Source organism: Cupressus sempervirens, chromosome 2, assembly GCF_028749045.1.
Source record: "Cupressus sempervirens isolate cs-2001-9-10 chromosome 2, ASM2874904v1, whole genome shotgun sequence".
NCBI lineage: Eukaryota > Viridiplantae > Streptophyta > Pinopsida > Cupressales > Cupressaceae > Cupressus > Cupressus sempervirens.
In genome coordinates this window covers 111,984,451-112,005,488 of record NC_143119.1, presented here as the reverse complement: position 1 = coordinate 112,005,488, position 21,038 = coordinate 111,984,451, and the positions used below count along the sequence as shown (strand labels likewise).

The 21,038-nt window shown below is 34.7% G+C and overlaps 1 protein-coding gene across 2 annotated transcripts in view; it reads right to left on the bottom strand.

The window, feature by feature from the left end:
• The window catches only part of LOC149571276 (MAP3K epsilon protein kinase 1-like), a 128,284-nt gene that overhangs the window by 95,740 nt on the left and 11,506 nt on the right, over positions 1-21,038 (bottom strand). For both annotated transcript variants that reach the window (XM_089812837.1, XM_089812836.1), the window contains exons 2-7: positions 17,548-17,682; positions 16,246-16,266; positions 15,870-15,943; positions 15,567-15,657; positions 15,349-15,432; positions 8,167-8,268 (exon numbers count right to left, since the gene is read on the bottom strand). In XM_089812837.1, the coding sequence (XP_089668963.1) occupies positions 8,167-8,268; positions 15,349-15,432; positions 15,567-15,657; positions 15,870-15,943; positions 16,246-16,266; positions 17,548-17,682 (507 nt within the window). The remainder of the gene's footprint in view (positions 1-8,166; positions 8,269-15,348; positions 15,433-15,566; positions 15,658-15,869; positions 15,944-16,245; positions 16,267-17,547; positions 17,683-21,038) is intronic.

Below are 21,038 nucleotides of genomic sequence, written 5' to 3'. Positions count from 1 at the left end.
CCTTCTAATTTTGTGAGGGATTTTGATGCTTTATCTCAGCAATTCCTTTGGTCTAGTAGTCTTCTTTCCTCGAAGTGGAGCCTGATCAAGTAGGAGTACGTGTGTAGGCCAAAGCATGCGGGTGGCCTTGGGCTTCGCTCGATGGCTCTTGTTGTCACAGCATTGGCTGCCAAATTGTACTGGCAATGGTGTAACAGTCAAGATCAAGAGTGGGCCAAGATTCTCACCCATAAGTACTTTCCTGGTGCGGATTGCTCAGAGGTGCAAGGACTTCCTTTGATGGGTAAAGGCTCCTGTACTTGGGATACTCTTAAGAGGGGAGCACAACTTGTTAAGGAGGGGCTCTTCTAGATTTGTAACAGAGGCTCAGAGACTCTGTTTTGGCAAGACTCGTGGGATGGCAATCCTCCCATTCTTTCTAGTTTTCCCCAGCTTCTCTCCCTTTCCCAAACTTCTACTAATGTTGGGTGGCTTAAGGTGGAGCATTTTAAGACCGTTAAGCACCTAGGGCAGGTTGAGGTGACCTGTTGGAAGGATTCTCAGGAGTGGCCGATGGGGGGCTCTGATGAGGATCGTGCCCTTCTCTCTCGTGTTCTGGAGGATAGGTTTTGCAGCTCTCTCAGTGGGAAGGACAGCTTGGCTTAGAGTCCAAGTCCAAAAGGTAAATTCACAGGGGCTCAAGGCTATGCTATTCTTGACAGGAATCTTCACGGTCTCGCTGAAGTGCACTAGTGGAAGAAGGTTTGGAGCAGCTTTTCGTGGCCCAAGTGTAACTTTTTCATATGGTTGTTGGCTCTGAAGAAATGCCTCACTTGGGAGAGAATCTTCGCAAACGAGGTTTTCAAGGTCCCTCTATTTGCGTTCTTTGTTTACACAATGAGGAGTGTATCTCCCACTTATTTTTTCTCTGCCCCTTTTCGAGAGAGATATGGCATAGATGATGGGAGGTTTGGTGTCACGGTTATATTCATGCTAATTCTCTTATTGATTTCTGGGAAAGCTTGGGCAGATCTCCAGCAAAGACTTCTTTCTTACAGGTTGCCTGGTTGGTTGGTCCTGTCTTCATTCTCTGGAACCTTTGACTGGAAAGGAATCGCAGAATTTTTTGTGATTTCAAACTTGGAAGCTCCCAATTGTGGAAGTTGATTCTTAATAGGCTCCAGGAGACGATTTATGCAAAGTGTGATATGTCTGTTAATATTGATCTTGGGGATCAAGTATTGTGAGGAACTTGAACCTGGGTGATAAATGTCGGGGAGGCATTCTCGAAAAAAGACCAAGCCATGGTAAGCAACGGGTGTGTAGATGATGGAGACACAACCCAAGAACAAAATGGACACAACAGAAAGGGAAAATTATATTAACTGAGAAAATAAGCTATTACAAACAGTACAGAGAAAATAGACTTCAGAACATGCCCTAAGGGCTTACAATAGCATAAATCTGGAGATAATTTCTCCTTTCAGTACCTCCTCTCAAACTCCACTCCAAACTGCCTTTTACAATGCCAGAAATCTCCTTAAATAGACCCCGGAGGGTTAAGGACTAGGAGTACATTCTAGAAAGTGCTAGTAGGCATCCACCGACAAAATAGAAGGTTCCAGAAGCTGCGTTAGAAGTCGGTGCAAATCTAGAAGAATCCAAAAACGGTAACCGAACTTCTAGGAGGCATAACTTTTGAACCGTAGCTCCGATTGACGAACCGTTTACATTTTCGGAAAGCTCTCGAAGCGCTCTACAACCATATGGACAAGCTTCGCTCGTCCCCCATTTTTCGACCCTTTTCGAGGTCATTTAATGCCCCAAACCTGACTTTGAAGCATTCTTAGGAGGTCTCCAAAACTCGAAAAACTGCAATAACTTTCAAACCGTGGGGCCTATTGACCTGATTCTTTTTCTGGAATGCTCTAAATCATGATTACATTCAACTGGCCAATTCACACCTTCTAGTTTACCAAAATGATGGCCCAAATACATGCTCCTATTTTTTTGGGATTTTCAAACGCACTGATAGTGGAACTGTGAGAGTTGGAACCTTTATTTGACCCAAATGGGTATCCAAAAATGAAAACACATCAAACAGAAACTAAGTCTAAGTACATTCTTTTTTTTGGGTGACACAAGATTGCCCTTATACCTCTGGATGCTCCTGCATCAGTAGAGATGGGAGGTGGTCCCCTCCCCCGACTGGGTTCCTGAAGATCAATACGGATGGGTCTTCTCGGGGGAACCCTGGGCATGTCGGTATTGGGGCTATTGGCAGAGGCGATGATGGTGGTGCGGTTTTTCTCCTTTCTGTTTACAAGGGTCAACATTTTAATAATCTGATGGAGGCCCTGGCTATTAAGGTTGCTATTGAGCGTGGCTGCTCGTTAGGGTGGCAGAAGATCATCTGTGAGTCTGACTCTCAGATTGTTGTGGATATGTTGAATAACCAGAAGTTGGAAGATGTTAGTTGGCAACTTGCCTCTTTAGCCAGACAAATTCTTTGTCTCTGTAGGTCCTTGGACTATGTCTCCTTTCATCATATCCCTCACAAATGGAACAGAGTGGCAAATTGTCTGGCTAAGTGGGCTTCAGAGAATGGGGGTAGATGGGTTATTAATGGTAGGGATGAGTTACCTTCTAAGTATTGTGAGATCATTGATCAAATGTTACTAGAGGACAAGAGTTTGTAATGTTGTTTTGGGCCTTTGGCCTTTTGCTCTGTATTTTGGTTTTGATTGAATAAATTTTTACCCCTTCTTTTTTTTTTAAATCTACAAGCACGAAAGAAATGTAGATGGGAACTGCCCCCGATAGGTTGGACTAAACTTAATTTTGATAAAGCATCAAGAGGCAATTTAGGAAAGGCAGGAATAGGGTGCATCATAAGCTTGGATGCTAGAGAGTGGATAGTTAAACGAGCTAGACCACTAGGTATCACAACTAATAACATGGCAGAACTAGAAGCTCTTAAGGAAGGCTTGAAATTAAGTCTAGAACAAGAAATTAAGAAATTAGTTATTGAAGGAGTTTTGTAGATTATCCTAAATGCACTAAGAAAACAGTCTACCCCAGACTGGAGGATCAATTCCAATCTAGAAAGTCTTAAATTTAATAGATAAGTTTGACGAAATTAGAATCCAACATATATACAGAGAAGGGAACAAAGCAATCGATCTACTAGACAATAAAGGGGCAGATGGTGAAGATATCACATTAAAGGCTCCTTAGTATAGATCATAAAGGATTTATCTTTGCAAACATTACTTCTAATTTCATCTCCAAACCAATCTATAAATCAATATAATAATATTAAGCCTCGAACACATACTCACTATGTTCTCAATATTAATGTAATCCTTGGATGTTGAGTACTAAATTAATATCAGAAGTATTCATGAAGACATCAACCGAAAAATCCTATATATAAGTAAAGGGCGGCAATACTAGTTACTAAAAGACTAAAATAGGAAAAATAGATGCATATTTTCAATATGTTACTGAAATCTAGAAAACTCAAAACATCAAATATTTCTTAATAATGAGGAAGGGGAGTCATAAAGTAAAATAAATTAATGTAAATTGCTGTCACATCTGATTGTCTACATGAATGTGAGGAATGTCTATAGTTTTTGCGAGATGCCTTAAAGAGACGTGGATCTTTTTAGGATTGTCTCATTATTTCATAACATGTTTCATTAGTATGGATCTTTAGGCCTTCCTTTCCGTATCTCTACCTAGTTATCATTATTACTTGTTATGGATTCTTCCTCATGTTTTATTCTCGATCCTTTCTAGATTGTTCTAGGGCTTTTTGTTAGCTGCCTTTATAGCGGAGTTGTATTAACTGTAATCAACATTTACCTTCCTGGTTGGGTGTTTGTTGTTTCTTCTTTCTGTTATCTTAGAATGGAGGCTGCTATAAATTTGTTCCATGCAAGCAAGGCTAGAAACATGGCATTTAGGGGACCGATTAAGCCAGAGCGTTGGAATAGAATCCTCAATCCTGTTGATGATATGACTAGAGTAGTTGTTAATAAAGTTTTAGGGGAAAAGGTTTTTAACAATGCATGCACCTAGCGCACCAATAGTTCGATGTTGGGGTCATTTGTAGCATGCTTAGCCAAAGCCCAATTTGATCAATGGGACATTTTGTGACTATGTTACATTCTATTTGATCCTACCTAGTTGAAGGGCCTGGAGCATGCAATTTTGAATATTGACAAAAACTTGAAAATACCATATGTTGAGGAATATATGTCCCACCCCCTGAGTAGTTTTGTCCATACAATTGTTCCTAGGCACCCTATTCTACATATCAGGGATACCAACCTATTCAACAAAGAATGATTGAAGATGAAAGCGTGTATTACGTTTCTTCTGAGATGGAGAGGTATTGTGGAAGACCAAAACAAGGACTGGCTTCTCAATTATCTCAGAGCGTTTGACTCTTACATTGAACCGAGAGTAGAATTCTCGAATATAGGCAAATTGGAATACTCTTTGCCGAATTTTAACAAGTCTAGCCGAGAGAAAAATGCCTTCGTTCTATAGTCGGGGTCAAAGGAATTCAACTTAGAAGAAGTGGAAGAAATAATCATGGTCTACTGGAAGACTCCAAACCAGTCCCGATCGTGCAGGGGTAGATCCCAGTACCTTTTTGTGTTCTGATCGCGTATTTACATGATTGTTTTGACCAACTTCTGAATACTTCTAGTATATTTTATAGGTATAGTTTTTGCTGCTGGTACCCTTTAAATGAGGCTGATTAATGTATGGTTGTATCTAGTTTTTCCCCTGTTTTGATTTATTTTCCTCAGTAAAAGGGTTGTTTTGTTATGAGATAGACCAACTTTATGTAAATTATCTTAAGGATATCCAATAGAATATTTGTTGTTTTCTGCATTCACTTATTGTTCTATTTTTTTCCTTCTTCAATTATACTATTAGCTTCTCAATTCAAGATAATATGAGTAAAGATGGATGTATGATATTGTATCATCTTAATTCTATAGTCGGATAGTATTCTCTATTCGCAAGCTAAAAGGAGATTTATAAGGGTTAAGTGGATCTAGGTTGGAAGTATTTTTTTCTTTTTATGCTTGTTGCCTAGGCTTCCAATCTTTTGTTTTATCTAGAACTTCTCAATGTAGGTGATTGACCTCCCTTTTGGCCTTTGGTATTCCGTGTTTTTCAGTGACTGTCCTTTAATCTTCCCGACCCTCTAGGAGGTGCCTACTTAATCTGGCTCTCTTTCCCTTCCTTGTCAAGGCTCCCAAAATGAATTTGATCATCAAGCTTAAGGGACCTTCTGCTCAAGTTGCCCTCGATGAACCCATATCGGATAATCATCTCTCGGTAGTATTGCAGAACTCACATTTCTTGATTAAAAGAGTTGTAAACAAAATCTTAGGCGAAGAATTTGTCAACAACACAGATTGGTATAGAGTTCTCAGTGATATCCCTACTGTGTTTCTAGCTATGACTAGTCTTCTAGAGAAAGATAAAGCATCTTGACCCTACGTAATGGCTTTTCAAACATAAATATATTGGCAACATTGAGAAGGTGGTGGCTTGCATTAGAAATGACATTTATATATGCAGACCATGTCATTACGATATTCCTATTGATCAGTGACAACTCATCCCTTTATATCCTCTTGTTTCATCATTCAATTCTGATAGATTGATTAGTTGGTTCCCAGTTGTAAGAAGAAATCTAGCTTTCTTATTCAACTTTTTTCATTTCCGACCAACTTCCTATAATAATTGGATGGGACTCTATATGGCAGAAGAAGAAATAGAGATATGGGATGGCAAATCTATATTAGATCCAAGTATGCTTGAATTACCTATTTCTGAACAAGATGAAGCTATAGAGGATAAGGCCTCAACTTCTCCCCAGATCATGCCTGATAGCTGATTTAAACCGCAATACAATGTTAAGACTTTTGTAAGATCTTAAGAAAGATATTATTTGCCATGGAAGTGTTTGCTTTACTGGGAATATCTTATAATCCTGTTATTTTCCAATATAATACAGATAGTGTAAAGATAGTGTAAATTTTTGGAGATTGGAACTCTGAATGTTTAAATTACTAGGTAAATATTAAAATAGAAAAATTGTCTTGAGGCAAATCAGAATAAAGCAGTTTTGTATTTAGACTTTATAAGTTAATCTGCTATATCTTTAGAAAAATGATATTTGAACTTTAAAATTAAAGAAAAAATAGAAAGTGTCTATATACTTAGCAAGGGCAAGGTAGCGTACTATTTTAAACTTGGGATGAAAGGAATTAACAGTGATATTGTAGTATGCTAAAACATGAAGTTGAAAAACATACAACAGAGGTTGAAAAAGACTAACGGTTATGAACACATTTATTTTTTTGAAAAGACTAATTTGGTATTTGAGCTGGAAGTGGCTTAAGATGCAGGATTACAGGGAGGAGATCTAAATTAAAAACAGCTGATAGAATGGAACTGTATCAACAATACAATCAAACATAAAATAAAGGAAAGAAAGACATAAAGAAGAAACCTAAAGGGGAAATCAAATTGGTGTACTAAAGAAAAGGATAAGATGAATACTTCAGGAAGACAGAAAAGTCAGATGTATAAAACTAATACTGGGTATGCCCCTTTTAGAATTGTAACATATAGGAGTCACTATAGTCCCGAGCAAGACTGGAGATTTTCTTCTCCATTCTTTCCTACCAATGCCCGCTTGAATGGAGAATTTATAAATTGATTTTTAATTTAATAAAATTGATAAGCCTCAAAAATAATAATAATAAAATACTCATTAAGTAATATAATAAATAAATAATATAAATCAATTTAATATATTAATGATAATGTATGAAATATTATCATGATAATAAAATATAATTGGTATCCTTTGTAAACTAATAGTTATGGAGGAGCGAGAGAGACCTTATCAATTATCAGAGAATGTCATCCATTCAAATTTGGAGATACAAAAATAAGATCTTTCCCACCCCATTTAACATGATCAGATATTTCTTATTTAATATATAACACATCTGCTATTCTATGGAAGAATAGCATGATTACTTATCATAAAGGAAGGAATGCTATTATTTATTTCATATTCAGAAGGAATACAACAGAAGTACATATCAACAGTGGGCGTTGGCCTTTTTGGCAAGTCAGATGCATGGCTGGCAAGCAATCAGCGAGTAATTCTGATTCTTGAATATCATATCTAAATTCAGTTATGCATGAGTACCCGTATATGGTCTTATGTATACAGAAATAATAAAAAACTCCAAATTATATATTTATAATAAATATATTTGAGATGAATTAATATATATAAAGATACATATATTAATATTATTAATAATCAAGATATTCAGGTCCTATTACTTTTTGGCTAAGAAGGGGAGACTGAACTGTTACAAAGAAGGGGCTTGTATAAATCCATGCAATGGATTTTGTCCCAAGATAGGGTAGGGATCAGTGACACCGAGCACCTTGCGCGCAAAGTCCCAAGAAAGGCTTAAGGACTTGGATCTGTAAGCTTTGAGGGAATCCATTGCAAGTTGGTATCTAAGCAACTTGGATAACACTGACTCCTTCCATCACCAAGTGGGATAGTAATGAAGTAAGCGTGCATGATAAGGAATTAAAACAGATAACTTAAGTCTAATAGAATGATGACCATACCTACAAGGGACATTACAAGCCAAACCCTAATTAAAAAAATTAGGCTAAACTAAGGTCAGTCCCAACAGACAATATTACATAAGATCCACTTTTAAATTACTCAAATTTAGGAGCGAACTATAAACATAGAATTACACTGTTCCAGTAAACACATCAATCAAAGTATAATCATTTAAGCACTTAGAAAAACAACCTTATTCTATTCTATAGGAGTCAATACAGCTCTCCTCTTCCAAAATGCTGTCTGCAAAACCTATGCTAAAAATACCATATATATGAACAAAATACACTTGACATAGAAATTTGCAAATTTATATTACATATTCAAATATTTATTGGAAAAATTAATTCTACAATAGTCATGTTTAAATAAATACAACAGTGTATCTGCTCTTACAAAGAAAAAACAGCAGTTTGAACTACAGAATCTTTGAATGATAAAAAGAGCAGATTTTTATCTAATTAGAAACAGACTGCTCAGACACACACCTCGGGTGCCATCCAATAAGGCGTTCCAACAACTGAATGAGTATTAAGGTCTGCCTCAGTTAATTTTGTTGCAACACCAAAGTCAGCAAGTTTTACCAAACCCTGAATAATTGAAAATGAAAGATCAAAATCAGTCAGACCTGATCAGCAACCTTAAGTAAACAAAACCAATGAAGACCACATCCAGCCAGTTTCAAATGCTTCTTCAAATACATCAAATAGTAAACCAAAACAGCATTTCCGAGCTACTTAAGAGATATTATGCTTATCTCTATTCTGCACCATGCATTAAATGGATATATATCTACTATGAAATGGTGGAAATTAACTTATTTTTAAACAAGAGTTACAATGTGCCTCCCCAATTATAATACTAGGATTTTGCAAGGAATTATATATTCCCAGGGATTTTGTGAACATGGCAACTGTTTCAACAATTCAATTCTATTGCCTATAATCTCTTTGGAAAATGGAAGCTTGAAGAATAACGTGCTGGAAAGGAGGGAACTCTACTATCCATGCTTGTTTAGGAGTCGACTGTCAGTTTCTTAAAGTGACAATAGGAGCTTCTAAGATCTTCAAGAATTTGTTGCATTCTAGTCACTGGTAGGGCATTTCCAGAAAAAAGCATTCTAATCACTAGTAGGGCATTTCCAGGAAGAAAAAAAAAAAAAAGGTTAGTAGTGCAGAGTTGAAAATATTCTGCTACTTTCATGTTATAGTTTGGTACTGTTAAGGCATTCTTATGTTTTGCAGAGCCAACTCACATTCACATTTTCCAATGTTGTGTGTTATGTATACAACAGTAATCCTTATAAACAGTTGCACTGTCCACATATCGTGACCTTCTTTTAAAGAAAATTTATTTGGGTTGTTAATAATTTATCAAGGCTACTCCTATCAGCCTGACAAAAATAAGGAAAATTTAACCAAAACCTGGTTATGATTGCCAAACTCAAACTTTGCTTGCTCAATTAAAATTGATTCTCTGTCACTTGGCACTGTTGTCCTCAATTTTGACATCACAAAATTGAGGCAACCCACACAATTTTCTCATGTATTCATAGGCATAACCTCTTCATTATGACATACTGATAAGATGTCATTGAGGCAATTTGTTATCCCTGAATTGTATTTTATGTAACTTTATTCGCGCATTTCTTTTGAAGGTTTCCATCAAGTTTTATGCCCAAATGTTTGTAAGAAAGAGTTTTTCTTCTTTGTCTGCAGACATCTTTTTTGTGTTTTTCTTTTTGTTGTAAATAATTTTGAATTGTGTTTTTGCCTTATGATAATAGCCCTTGCAATCCCTCTCATTTCGAGCTAACTTGAGCCTCAAACAGAGTTGCCTAGCTTAAGTTATAAAAGTTAGATTTTCAAGCCGACAGCACATCATGATCAAAAAACCTAAAAATTGTCGACTTCTTATTGGCAATTGCACAAAATAAAATCATATTAAATATTTGAAGTCAATTTTGAGATCCATTTTAACATTTTAGCTCATTTTGGGTTTATTTAATCATGGCTTTTAATGTTTTATGAAATTTAGCCATTTTAAGTCTATTGCCATGTCACTTTATTGAAAACTATAGTTATTTTATTAAATTTAATTACATGAGACAGTAAAAATACATTACGGTGGAGTTTTTAGCCCTCAAGCATATATCAACATGCTAAACACCTATTAAAACCCCACTGCCAATAAATATAAGTCCTAAAAGCAGAAGTGGACTTTTTCAAAGACAATAATATGTAATTTAATCATTTAAGTGCTTATAAGTGGGGAATTTAAACCCAAAAGCATATGTATTTTAAGTTGCATGTGTTTTTGTACATTAAAAACCCATCTATACTTCTCTAATAGAGGTGTTTGAACATGTTAAAGCATACGGTGGAGTTTTTGAAGTGAAAAGCACGTGCTTTTCTATTCTAAAAACATGTTGTTATTTTCATTAACACTAGAAACTCTTAAAGTGAGGAATTTAGAGTCAAAAGCATGTGCTTTTGCTTTCTAAAAGCACGCCTTTACTTTCATTTGCACTAGAAACAAAGTGGAGATTTGGAGAGGAAAAGCACATAATTTAAGCACTAAAAAGTGCATCTTCCCTCACTTTTACATGCATTTTTGTTTACCTAAGCATTGGCAGCAATTTTTAGCCTAAAAGCACATGTTTTTTTACTTGCATAAGCCCACTTTGGGTGGCGTTTTTGAGAAAAACGGAATTTTGCAGCAAAAAATCACTCATATCTTGGTCAATACTTGATGGATTTTGAAGATCTTTAGGTTGTATCCGCATTAAATCGTTCAAGGATCCCATCCAACTACTCAAAAATGGAGTTCATTAAGGTTTTTGCTCATTTCACAACCCATCTAGGGCACGTTTGTGCCGAAAAATGCCTTAGTTTTGAGCATTTTGCACCATCAAATCAGCAAGTGTTTGGTTCAAAGTAAGTTCCAAATCATTTCCTATCCTTCCTAGCTTGCACTAAACTCTTTTAAGTCACTTATTATTCTTTGGACGTCATTTTCCTAATTCTTTGCATTTTGCTCATTGCTTGGTCAAAAACATAGTTGAAAAACTCGGATTCGGCAATATCTCGGCTGGCCCAAAAATTTTGAAAAACTTGGAATCGGCAAAAAAATCGACTATAAATCGGCACTTTTATCGAACATTTTAAAATACAAAATTTCTTAAAATACACATATATACACCTATTGATGTGTTAGCTCAATCAGGATAAATAAATCACTGAAAATATATCTATATTTGTGTTAAATATTTCTATGTATATATATATATATATACAATATATATATATATATACAATATATATATATATATATATATATATATATATATATATATATAATTCACCAAAAACTATATGAAATATTTTACAATCATAACAAATGGAGTCCGATTGAATAAAGCACTTGGTTGACTAACTAATAAATGACTGCTTAATTGAGAGTTTGGTCGACGTTATATAAATTAAGTTGTGTTTGTTTATTAAACCAACCGAGAGTCACGTGCCCGATAGGACGTGATTCCATGGTGGAATCACTTCCCATCGAGAACGTGACTCCCTACCTTTCTATTTATAATGCATTTTCCTTGTAGCTAAAACTTTACCATTAGTCTTCTTCGGTGGAAATCGCAGTTTGGTCTTCAATTCTTTTATATAATTGCGGACAGTTTGTGCAGTAATAGTCATTGTGTATAACGATTTTCATTCAATTTATTTCTTCATTCTACAGAGGTGTAAAATATTTATCTTAGAAACTTTTCTTCTGCACTTTGATTGAAAAAATTTATATATTTCATTCTATATATAAGAATCAGAAAACAATATAAACAGAACCTGATATTTAACAACACCAAATTTGTAGAACATATACTAATTTGAGATTTCCATCTTATAAAGATCAAACTTTTGAGTTAAATACATAGCAACTCGAACTTAGCAAATTAATACTGGTAGTCCTAATGTTAGCTACTTATTATTTACATTTTAAATTTAAATAATAAATATATTTTGATTTTATATACAAATATTTATTTTATGTAAATACATTAAATATTCATGTAAATATATTTCAAATATGAGCAAACTATATAAATTTATGTGTTAGACAATATAAAAAATATTGTACGTCAAGTCTATTGGTAAAAAAGGCCCTTGTAAAATTTATTATAAAAATCTTTAGCAATATTCGTATAAGAGTTTTATAATAATTTATAAAATAAACTTAACACGAGTTTTATAATAAAAAAATTTAAGAAGAGTTTTTAATTTTACCACAATTTATTAAATCATTGCTAAACAAAAACGAATTAAAACATAACTTTTACAAATACAATTATATGAAAAAAATCTATATTTCCTAATTTATAATGCCATAAAAAATTAAACTATTAACTATATTATAAAATTTAAAACCCTTAATGCCATTGGGTGTTGATGAAGGAAGCAATGTCGTCAGGCGCAACAAATGTCGTTTTCCCAATCTGCATAAATTAATTGCGTCGACCCAGGAAGTCTTTCACCTATGCAGTCAATCACTGTCATCAGCAAAAAAAATTAACATTGGACTTCTTAATCAAACGATGGAAACCAAACCTAAAACATGTTTGTTGTTTCCCTTCGCCGAATTTTAACAGCCAAATGTGTGATATTTTGCCATATTTTCTGGAAAAAAATGCAGCAGTATTTTAAAAAATCTGACCTGCGATATATCGCAATTTTGGCAATATACCACCGTTTTTTTCAACTATAGTAAAAACGGTTGCTAAAATGGTACAGCTTTAATCTCTATCTTCCTCCACTTGTCAAGCAACGGATTTTGACTCAAGAACACATTCATTTGGTAAGGATTGAGTAAGGATTTGAAGTCTATATATCCTTCTTTGCGACAATCTTTTCTAAATCCAAAAATCTCTTCGATTTGCTTCAAATTTTGCACAAAGATTTGAACAGACTTCTATTGTTTTTGGTGAAAAGAGGTAAGTTTCTTGTGAACTTCATAGGGCAAAGTTGTATATATGTGTTCTTTCATTTTGGCTTGCAAATCTCTTCACTTCATTTTTAGACTTGCATTTGCTTTGTATATCATGTGTGCCTTCTATCTACCATCTAAATTCTTCAAGTTGCATATGCAAGTACTTCACCTTACTTGTGTGTGCAGTCAGGATTATAAAAACGTTCTTGAAAGAGACCATCAAAGAAATTGAGCTCATTTATCACATGTTTTTGCATCCAAAAACCACATTTCCGTGCTTGCATACACTCCATTCATACCTTGCATACTTCTGTCACATGACTGAAATATTTGTAATGATGGTTGCATGCATGTGCATGCACGTTTACTTATAATGAAAACACAAAATCTCATTATAAGTATACATCTTTCCATAATGGTGGTTGCTTACATGTGCACACAGGTTTACTTATGACCTCCATATCCATATCCATCCATATCCATGCATTTCCCATGCATAAAGCTTGCTGTCTGTGCATGTTTTTGACCTCGAAAAACCCATTTTTGGGTTTTTCCACCATAAGCACATATTTTGAACTTAAATGCATATCCATTTGCCATTCCAAAAGTTTCCAGCCATACTCCATATGTCAAAATCCCAAAATCTATAGATGTACATCAAAAGCGTGCAGTGGACCCATATATGCTTGAAAGATCATATTATGGCTTTTTTTCTAGAGACTCCATAACCGCAACATGCATAACCCCACATGCAAAGAAGAAAGTGGGACATGAGGCAAGAATGATCACATAATAGAGCCTACAATGAGACGAGAGAATTATTGCATGCATAAAATGTTTTCAAGACATAGATGGAAAGAGACAAATGTGCTTTTCATGAGACAACCACCATTAGACAGCAGAGCGATTAAGGATGCAAATTAATGTTCCATACCACGATACTTCTACCAGACTTAAGCACATCAACCATTGAACATCCTATAGTAGTATGAAAACAGAAAAAGGATGATGTAATAAATGTCATTTCTTGTCAAGCACTTATAATATTTTCATCATGTATTTGTAATTGGTAATTGACACATTACATGTAATGGAAAAACAAGATATAAACTGCATGTGATAGCATCACGTGCAAAGTTGTAACATATAATCAAATTGCGACTACATTAGGCATGCAATTTTGAATTAGTCGAAGTTAGATAGGAGTTAAAGTCAAGGTGGTTGAGGGTTTCCCCTTTTCTTTGTCTTTCTCTCTTCTTTTCCTATATAAAAGAGAGAGCTCATTGTAAATAAACATCTTTGGGCAAGGCAAGAAAATTCTGTCAGTTTGTATGTGAACTCTAAGAATTGGTGCTTGGATGTAACTCAGATTGCTTTTAATAAAAGAGGCAGATTGTTTTGAGACTTTTTGCGAATTCAAACTGTTATGTGATGACATTTTCTTGAGTTGATTGTGAGTTTTAAAATTTTGATTCAAGAGGGATTTGAATTCAATTGTGTACACTTTTAGCTACTTTCTTGAGTAGTGGTTGCAATTAGTTAGAGCTGAATACTTTGGGCTTAAGTTGTAATAGTAAGAGACTTTGTGCCTTACTGGTTATTCTGCTTAACCCTCATATGTAAACTGATGTCTTTTGTGTTGTTCTTACGTCAACCCCCAAGCCACCAATATTATCATAGGAATAGGACTTTTTTTGAGTTTGAAAGTCGTAGTTGCTTGCATATCATTCCTGAAAAAAGAGGAATTGATTAAGAGAACTCCCCTTTTTATAATTTCCAATTAAGTTTCTTTTAGAGCCACCAACGGTAAGAAGCGAGCCTCCCCTATTGCTGAGAGGAGAGAAAAATCTCATAAAATGTTGCCTAAAGTCACAATTTTATAAGTTGTGGTCAGTGACATACAAAAAATTTAGCCAACAGGCATATAGGCACAGAATTTAAATTTTAAGCAAGAGATTCCTTCCACAGTTTCAATCGTTACGCAAGCAATACTAATCCTTAAATTCAGTTGCATTGTCCACATCTTTACTAATCAGGACCTTTTTTTAAGCCAACATTCTTGAGGTGACTTTCACCAAGGCTAATCTATCAGCTTGGTAGTATTGAGGAAATTTAACCGAAACCTGGTTGTTATTGCCAAAGCCAAACTTTGCTTGATCAATCAAAACTAGTTCTCTGTCACTTGGAACACAAGCACAGATGTTTAGCTTTTATGGAGCATGAGGTTCCTTCTATTTCTTACGTACAAATGATGTAATTATCATGTTGGTTTGATATAAGATGAGTTCCTCGATAGGTAGCTTCACTAAAATATTTCTTTCCAAGGCATAAACATAAGAATGACCTACATTTTAAGACATCTAGCTAGTTGCAATTCAGTGGATTGTAGTTTAAATAGAATGTTGATCTATGTTTTAGCAGAGCTTGTATACCAGTATACATTCTAGCAAGTTCATGAATTTGAGAGAAAAAATCCCCCCTCAATATGGCATCCAAGCCAAAGAATATTCCAACAGGTAGTGTAAATCAATCAGGAAAGGATGATAGAAGAGTTGCACAAGACTAGCATTTACGTTTGACATCCATACAAGACTTATTACTTGTCTTGTTAAAAATGACAAAGGAATGTTGTACATCCATGCAAGAATAAACAAACATAGCGAAATATGTGTAGCCCTAACCTCTTTTGTTGTCAAAATGTTTGCACCCTTGATATCTCTATGGATGACACCTTGTTCATGAAGATAAACCAAACCTTCCAAAACCTGCACCAGATGGGCAAGATTTAAATATGGGCAAGATACGAATATCTTGTACAGATTGAAAACAAAAGGGCAAAATTGGTCTAGTATTAAGAAATAATCAGATTATACGCAGGAACCTATTCAAATAGCCAAACCTGTGCAATGTACACAGCAACAAGAGATTCAGGAAAAGCTCCAAACTTATTTGGTTTAATAATGCTGGCAAGAGATCCATTTTCAACATACCTGCAAGTAAAGTGAATGGAACATGAACTTGATATTGCCTAAGTAAGAGAAATTAGCAAATCAGGTTTATCTTATATAATATGTCCTGATACATGGTTGATGATCATTATATACAACAGTCATTAACTAAACTGAACATAGTAAAAAAGAACAAATAGAATATGTCCATAGAAAATCTCCATCAACATAAATCAACTTAAGATGATACTTACTCAAGAATTATGTACAAGTGTATTTTTGTCTTAAAAGAACCCCTATACTTTACAATGTTTTTATGATTCAAATTCTGCAAGCAAAAGAAGATATATTGTCAAAATGGTGAAACCTACAAATGGTTATACTTCATCCATTACTGCATCTTTTCATTTTGAATTTGAAACTATCAAAAGCAACCTATTCTGATTAATAGGAAGCTTTTCCTTGACATCATGCTGTAATACGCCCATTTACAACACACTCAAAAAATTCCTCCCATTTTATATGTGAAAAAGAAATTTTAGAAATCACAAAAAAGAACACTATATTATAAAGAAGAAAAGCTAAACAATATGCATTAAGGAACTTATAACATAGGGAACAGTACAGTACCTTCAGAAGATCAATCTCTTGCTGCAGACAATAAATGCATGTGGACATCAGAAACATTTCCAACCAATCAGAAATAATAATTTATACCACCTTATAGAACAACAAAAAAATATAGTCTTGATAATCTGACTAAACTGGTTATGATATTTAGCACTTAGATAAAAGCTGAAAGGTTCTGATTTAAAAGAAGCATGAAATTGTAAATTAAAAATTAAATGTCTGCATCAAAGATCATGAAAAAAGCTTGACAATCAATTGAAGCATCTGAAAGACTTGTTTAATAGTATTCAAATTCTTTATTTAGGTTTCATTGGTAAGGAAAGATACCAAATTTCCAGATACTGTCCTTTGGAGTCATGTATCAAATATTTATTCAGATGTAACGTATTACTGACGGAAAACTTTCAAACCAATAAACACAAAGAAAAGTGTGATAATAATATAAAAACATCCCAGCAAACTGAAAATGGTATACATTAAAAACCAATTAAGACATAAACTATAAGATATGCTTGGAGGCTTGAAAACTCACAGTATTCATAATCTCCTTGAAATAAAAAACCATCTAAAAGCCAGCGGTAAACCCAAAACTAAAGACAGTAATCTCATTAGTAAATAAACCTCTTGGCATTGCCACTAACATCAAAGATCCAAAGTTGACTAAAAGCTTGCTATTTAATTTTGTATATAGCCCCGCAATCAGAACAGAGTTGCATGTGTTTTTAACAAAAAGAAAAGAAAAAGAATCCACTCAAAACTCACTCAGTGTCAAGAAAGCTACAAGTCCAAATAGGTTTGAAGTTGTGTCTTCTCAACAATATTGATACATTAAGGATGTTTGCTAGGGTGTGGAGGAATGCAAGATTCATAAGCATGTAGTGCAAATCATTTTGACTTCTTCAGGCCTATTGCTTTGTGTAATACTACTTACAAGATTATGGCAACATTATTTTTTGCAGAATAAGAGGATTGCTTAAATATATAACTTAAGAGGATCAGAGAAATTTAGTAGCTTGTAGACAGACTTCGGGTGGTATTCAGTTGCTATGACGAAATTCATAAGGAATCTACTTCTTCCATGACAGATATTGATAAAACTACCAAAGAGACAAAGATCTTTGATGTGTAGCCAATAGTGGCATGTTGTGATGGTTAAGTTGTTGAGTTGTTATCCTTGCCATCAAGGTTCAAATCTAATGGGGATGAGGTCCCCCATTTGTGGCCTCACTGGTTCATAGCTCCAGGTCAAAAGCGTTTACCCCTCAAAAAAAAAAAAAAAAAAGATCTTTGATGTGTACAAACCATGATGATGTTAAGATCCTCTTGAGGAATATTTTCCAAAGACACCTGCTTGATTGCAACAAAATCTCCATTCTCCAAGTCTAAGCCTTTATAGACACGTCCATAAGCTCCTTTACCAATTTCATCTCCCAGCATCTACCAAGAAAGCGACACATATTGTAACATCAAAATTTATACAAACCTTTAAAATTTAATCATACAACATGCAAATTTCATTTACTTTTATTTAAAGTTTAAAAAATCAATTTTAATATCTGTATACAGACATGAGTATGCCATTTTCATAAGACGAGAGGTTCACTATGGAGGATGCTGATGATAACAATAAACATAAACATTCCCACCCATTGGAAAGTATAATATTTTACAAAGAACAAACATGGGTTGAGGAACTATTTAGGATTGAATCCATTGGTGAGAATTTAAAATAAGCATTCCATTAAGTTGGAGTTTTAAATGTTTGGAAGACATAGTGGACTAAATGCATATTATGCTAAAAAAGGCAAGCATTTGAACATTTGGGAGACATGACAAGTCCAAGATTAGATCTTTATGTACAAAAGTAGTTCTGCGGATGAGGCCCCACAAAAATATAGTCTCACTGGTTTATATCTCAAGTCAATAGCAACTCGACCTCAGCCCATTACCGATTGGAAAAAAAAAGCCTGTGTAGAAGATTCTTTGTGGTTTAATTGCAAGAATTTGCAGATGGAGAACACAGATGAAGAAATTTTCTGAAATAATTTTGAGATATGGACGCTAAAGAGAGGGTCTATTAATAGATCGTGATCTATGGGATGCCATTGATGAGCACGTATTCAAACTTGTAGATCCTATTACAGCTGTTCGGTATGATGTTATCAAAATAAAGCCAAGAGTTTAATCAACTTGTGCTTGGTGGACTTAAATCTAGTTAATGTTCATAAAGAGTCCTCTACAAAGAAGCTATGGAAGAAACTTGGTGAGTTGTATCAAGTCAATTCTTTTGCAAACAACACTTTTTGAGGAAAAAAATTGTATTCCTTGCAAATGGATGAGGGTGGACATATTGCAAACCACCTAAAAGCATTCAATATGTCACTGGCTCAGTTGGCATTTGTTAGAGTTTAGATAGATGAGGAGAAGAAATGCTAGATCTTGCTTTTCTCTTTGCCTGATTCATGTGATTCTCTTGTTATGGCTATTGGTAGTACTTTTGTTATTTTGAAGACTCAAAATGTGGTGGATTTTTTGATGTATGTTATCCATCAATGCTAAGGATGGCCCCACATGTTAGTGGACGACCTAAAGAACAAGGCAAGAATGAGAAACGGGATAAATTCAAGTCCAAGTGGACACCAATTCTCCTAGAAGGTCTAAAGTTATATTGGTTGAATTGCAGTAAATCAGAACACTTGTAAAGAGGGCAAAAAGAAAGCGAAGAAAGTTTGATTCAAATTCTAAGCCCGAGAAGGAAGATAGTGCTGTATCCATTGCAATTTAGGCCACTGTGCAAGCAATAACGCATTGTTAATTGTCTTGGGTGCATCTTTTCATATGACTTCCACTACAGATTCATTTGAACATTGTTGTTCACGGTGAAGTTAGAATCAAGATTCCTAGTGGTAGAATAAAATAGATCAATCGATAAACCAAGACTCTACAAAAAAATTCATTAGTAAGCAAACTATTAAATGTGTGTGCGTAGGTTGTCTTTTTTAATGAAGGATGCAAAATGGTGAAAGGTGTAATGGTGATTGCTAAAGGTGTCAGGTCTAGCATATTATATAAGCTAGATGGATATGTTGTTGAGTCTAACAGTACTTTTGTTAAAAGCAAATTTGCTTCATTGGAAGAGGTGAGGGATTCACCTTTAGTACCTACAAAAATTACTGTTATGGCACCAAACACTTGGCTACATTGAATAAAGGATCTAAGGATGATGAAAAATAAAAACCTTGTTGAAGGTTTGACTGATTGTAATTTTTATTATGAATTCTGTGAGCATTGCATTTATGAAAAATTGTGACAATCATAGACAGAAGGCAAATCTGTATTCTCAATAGCAGAATGGACTTCCAGATAGAATGGATAAGCTATAATTATGTGGAGTGGTGTTGATCTAGAACAAAAAAATTGGACTGAAGTTGCTGTCACTGCTTGCTACCTGATTCACAGGTCTCCTACATTAGCTCTTGTCATAGTCGGACCATATGTTTTCATTGAGACATCATAGATTTTTTGGTTGTGAACCATGTGCACATGTGCCAAAGGAGAATAGAACAAAGTTGGAGAACATGGTTGTAAAATGTATCTTCACCAGGTCCAGTTATGGTGTGAAAGAATTCAAGCTTTGGGATCTTGCTATACAAGGTGATATAGAGTAAAAGTGTTATTTATAGAGAAACTAACCCTCCTTATATTACATACCAGCCATGACGTGCTAAACAATAAGATGAGATTCAATTTTCTTCTACACATGATAAAGTTAAATGAGACACCTAGATGGACAAGAAGTTGAAGAGAGTTTATCTAGCTTTGAATCTTCAGAAGAGGAGGAAGAACCTCCAATTCGGCTTGATGGAAGGTCTACAAGGCATAGGCAAGTGGACTTCTGTTTTGAATATTAATAAGGATGAACCTAGATTTGCAAAAGTGGCATTAGGTATAGATAAGCAGAACCTTGAAAATTTGTTCTGGCTGGAGAAATGGTAGCTTTGAAAAAGGAAGATACATGAGATCTTGTACAATTGCCTGAAAGACAAAAACCTAATAGTTACAAATGAGTGTTCAATAAAAACATTAGTTTAAATGGAGGTCGTATTGAGAAGACTGACGAGGTTGGTTTGAAAGGTTACTCTTAGGTTTTGTATTGCATAAATGGCATCCACTATATTTTTGCTTTATATTATTATCTCTTATGATTTAGAGGTTAAGCAAATGAATGTAAAAATTGTTTTCCTTCATGGTGATTTGGATGAGGCTCCTCAAGTTACATTCCAGCCATGACATGCTAAACAATGAGATGGGATTCGATTTTCTTCTACACTTGATAAAGTTGAATTGAGACCCCTAGATAGACAAGAAGTTGAAGAGAGTTTATCTAGCTTTGAATCTTCAGAAGAGGAGGAAGAACAACCTCCAACTCAGCTTGTTGGAAGGTCTACAAGGCATTGGCAAACGTACTTTTGTTTTGAAAATTAATAAGGATGAACCTAGATTTGCAAAAGAGGCATTAGGTATGAGTAATGCAGAACCTTGAAAAATTGTTATGGCTGGAGAAATGGTAGTTTTGAAAAAGAATGATACATGGGATCTTGTACAATTGCTTGAAAGACGAAAACCTACTTGTTGCAAATGGACGTTCAAGAAATACATTAGTTCAAATGGAGGTGGTATTAAGAAGACTGGCAAAGTTGGTTTTGAAAGGTTACTCTTAGGTTTAGTATTACAAAAATGGCCTCCACAATGTTTTTGCTTTATATTATTATCTCTTATGATTTAGAGGTTGA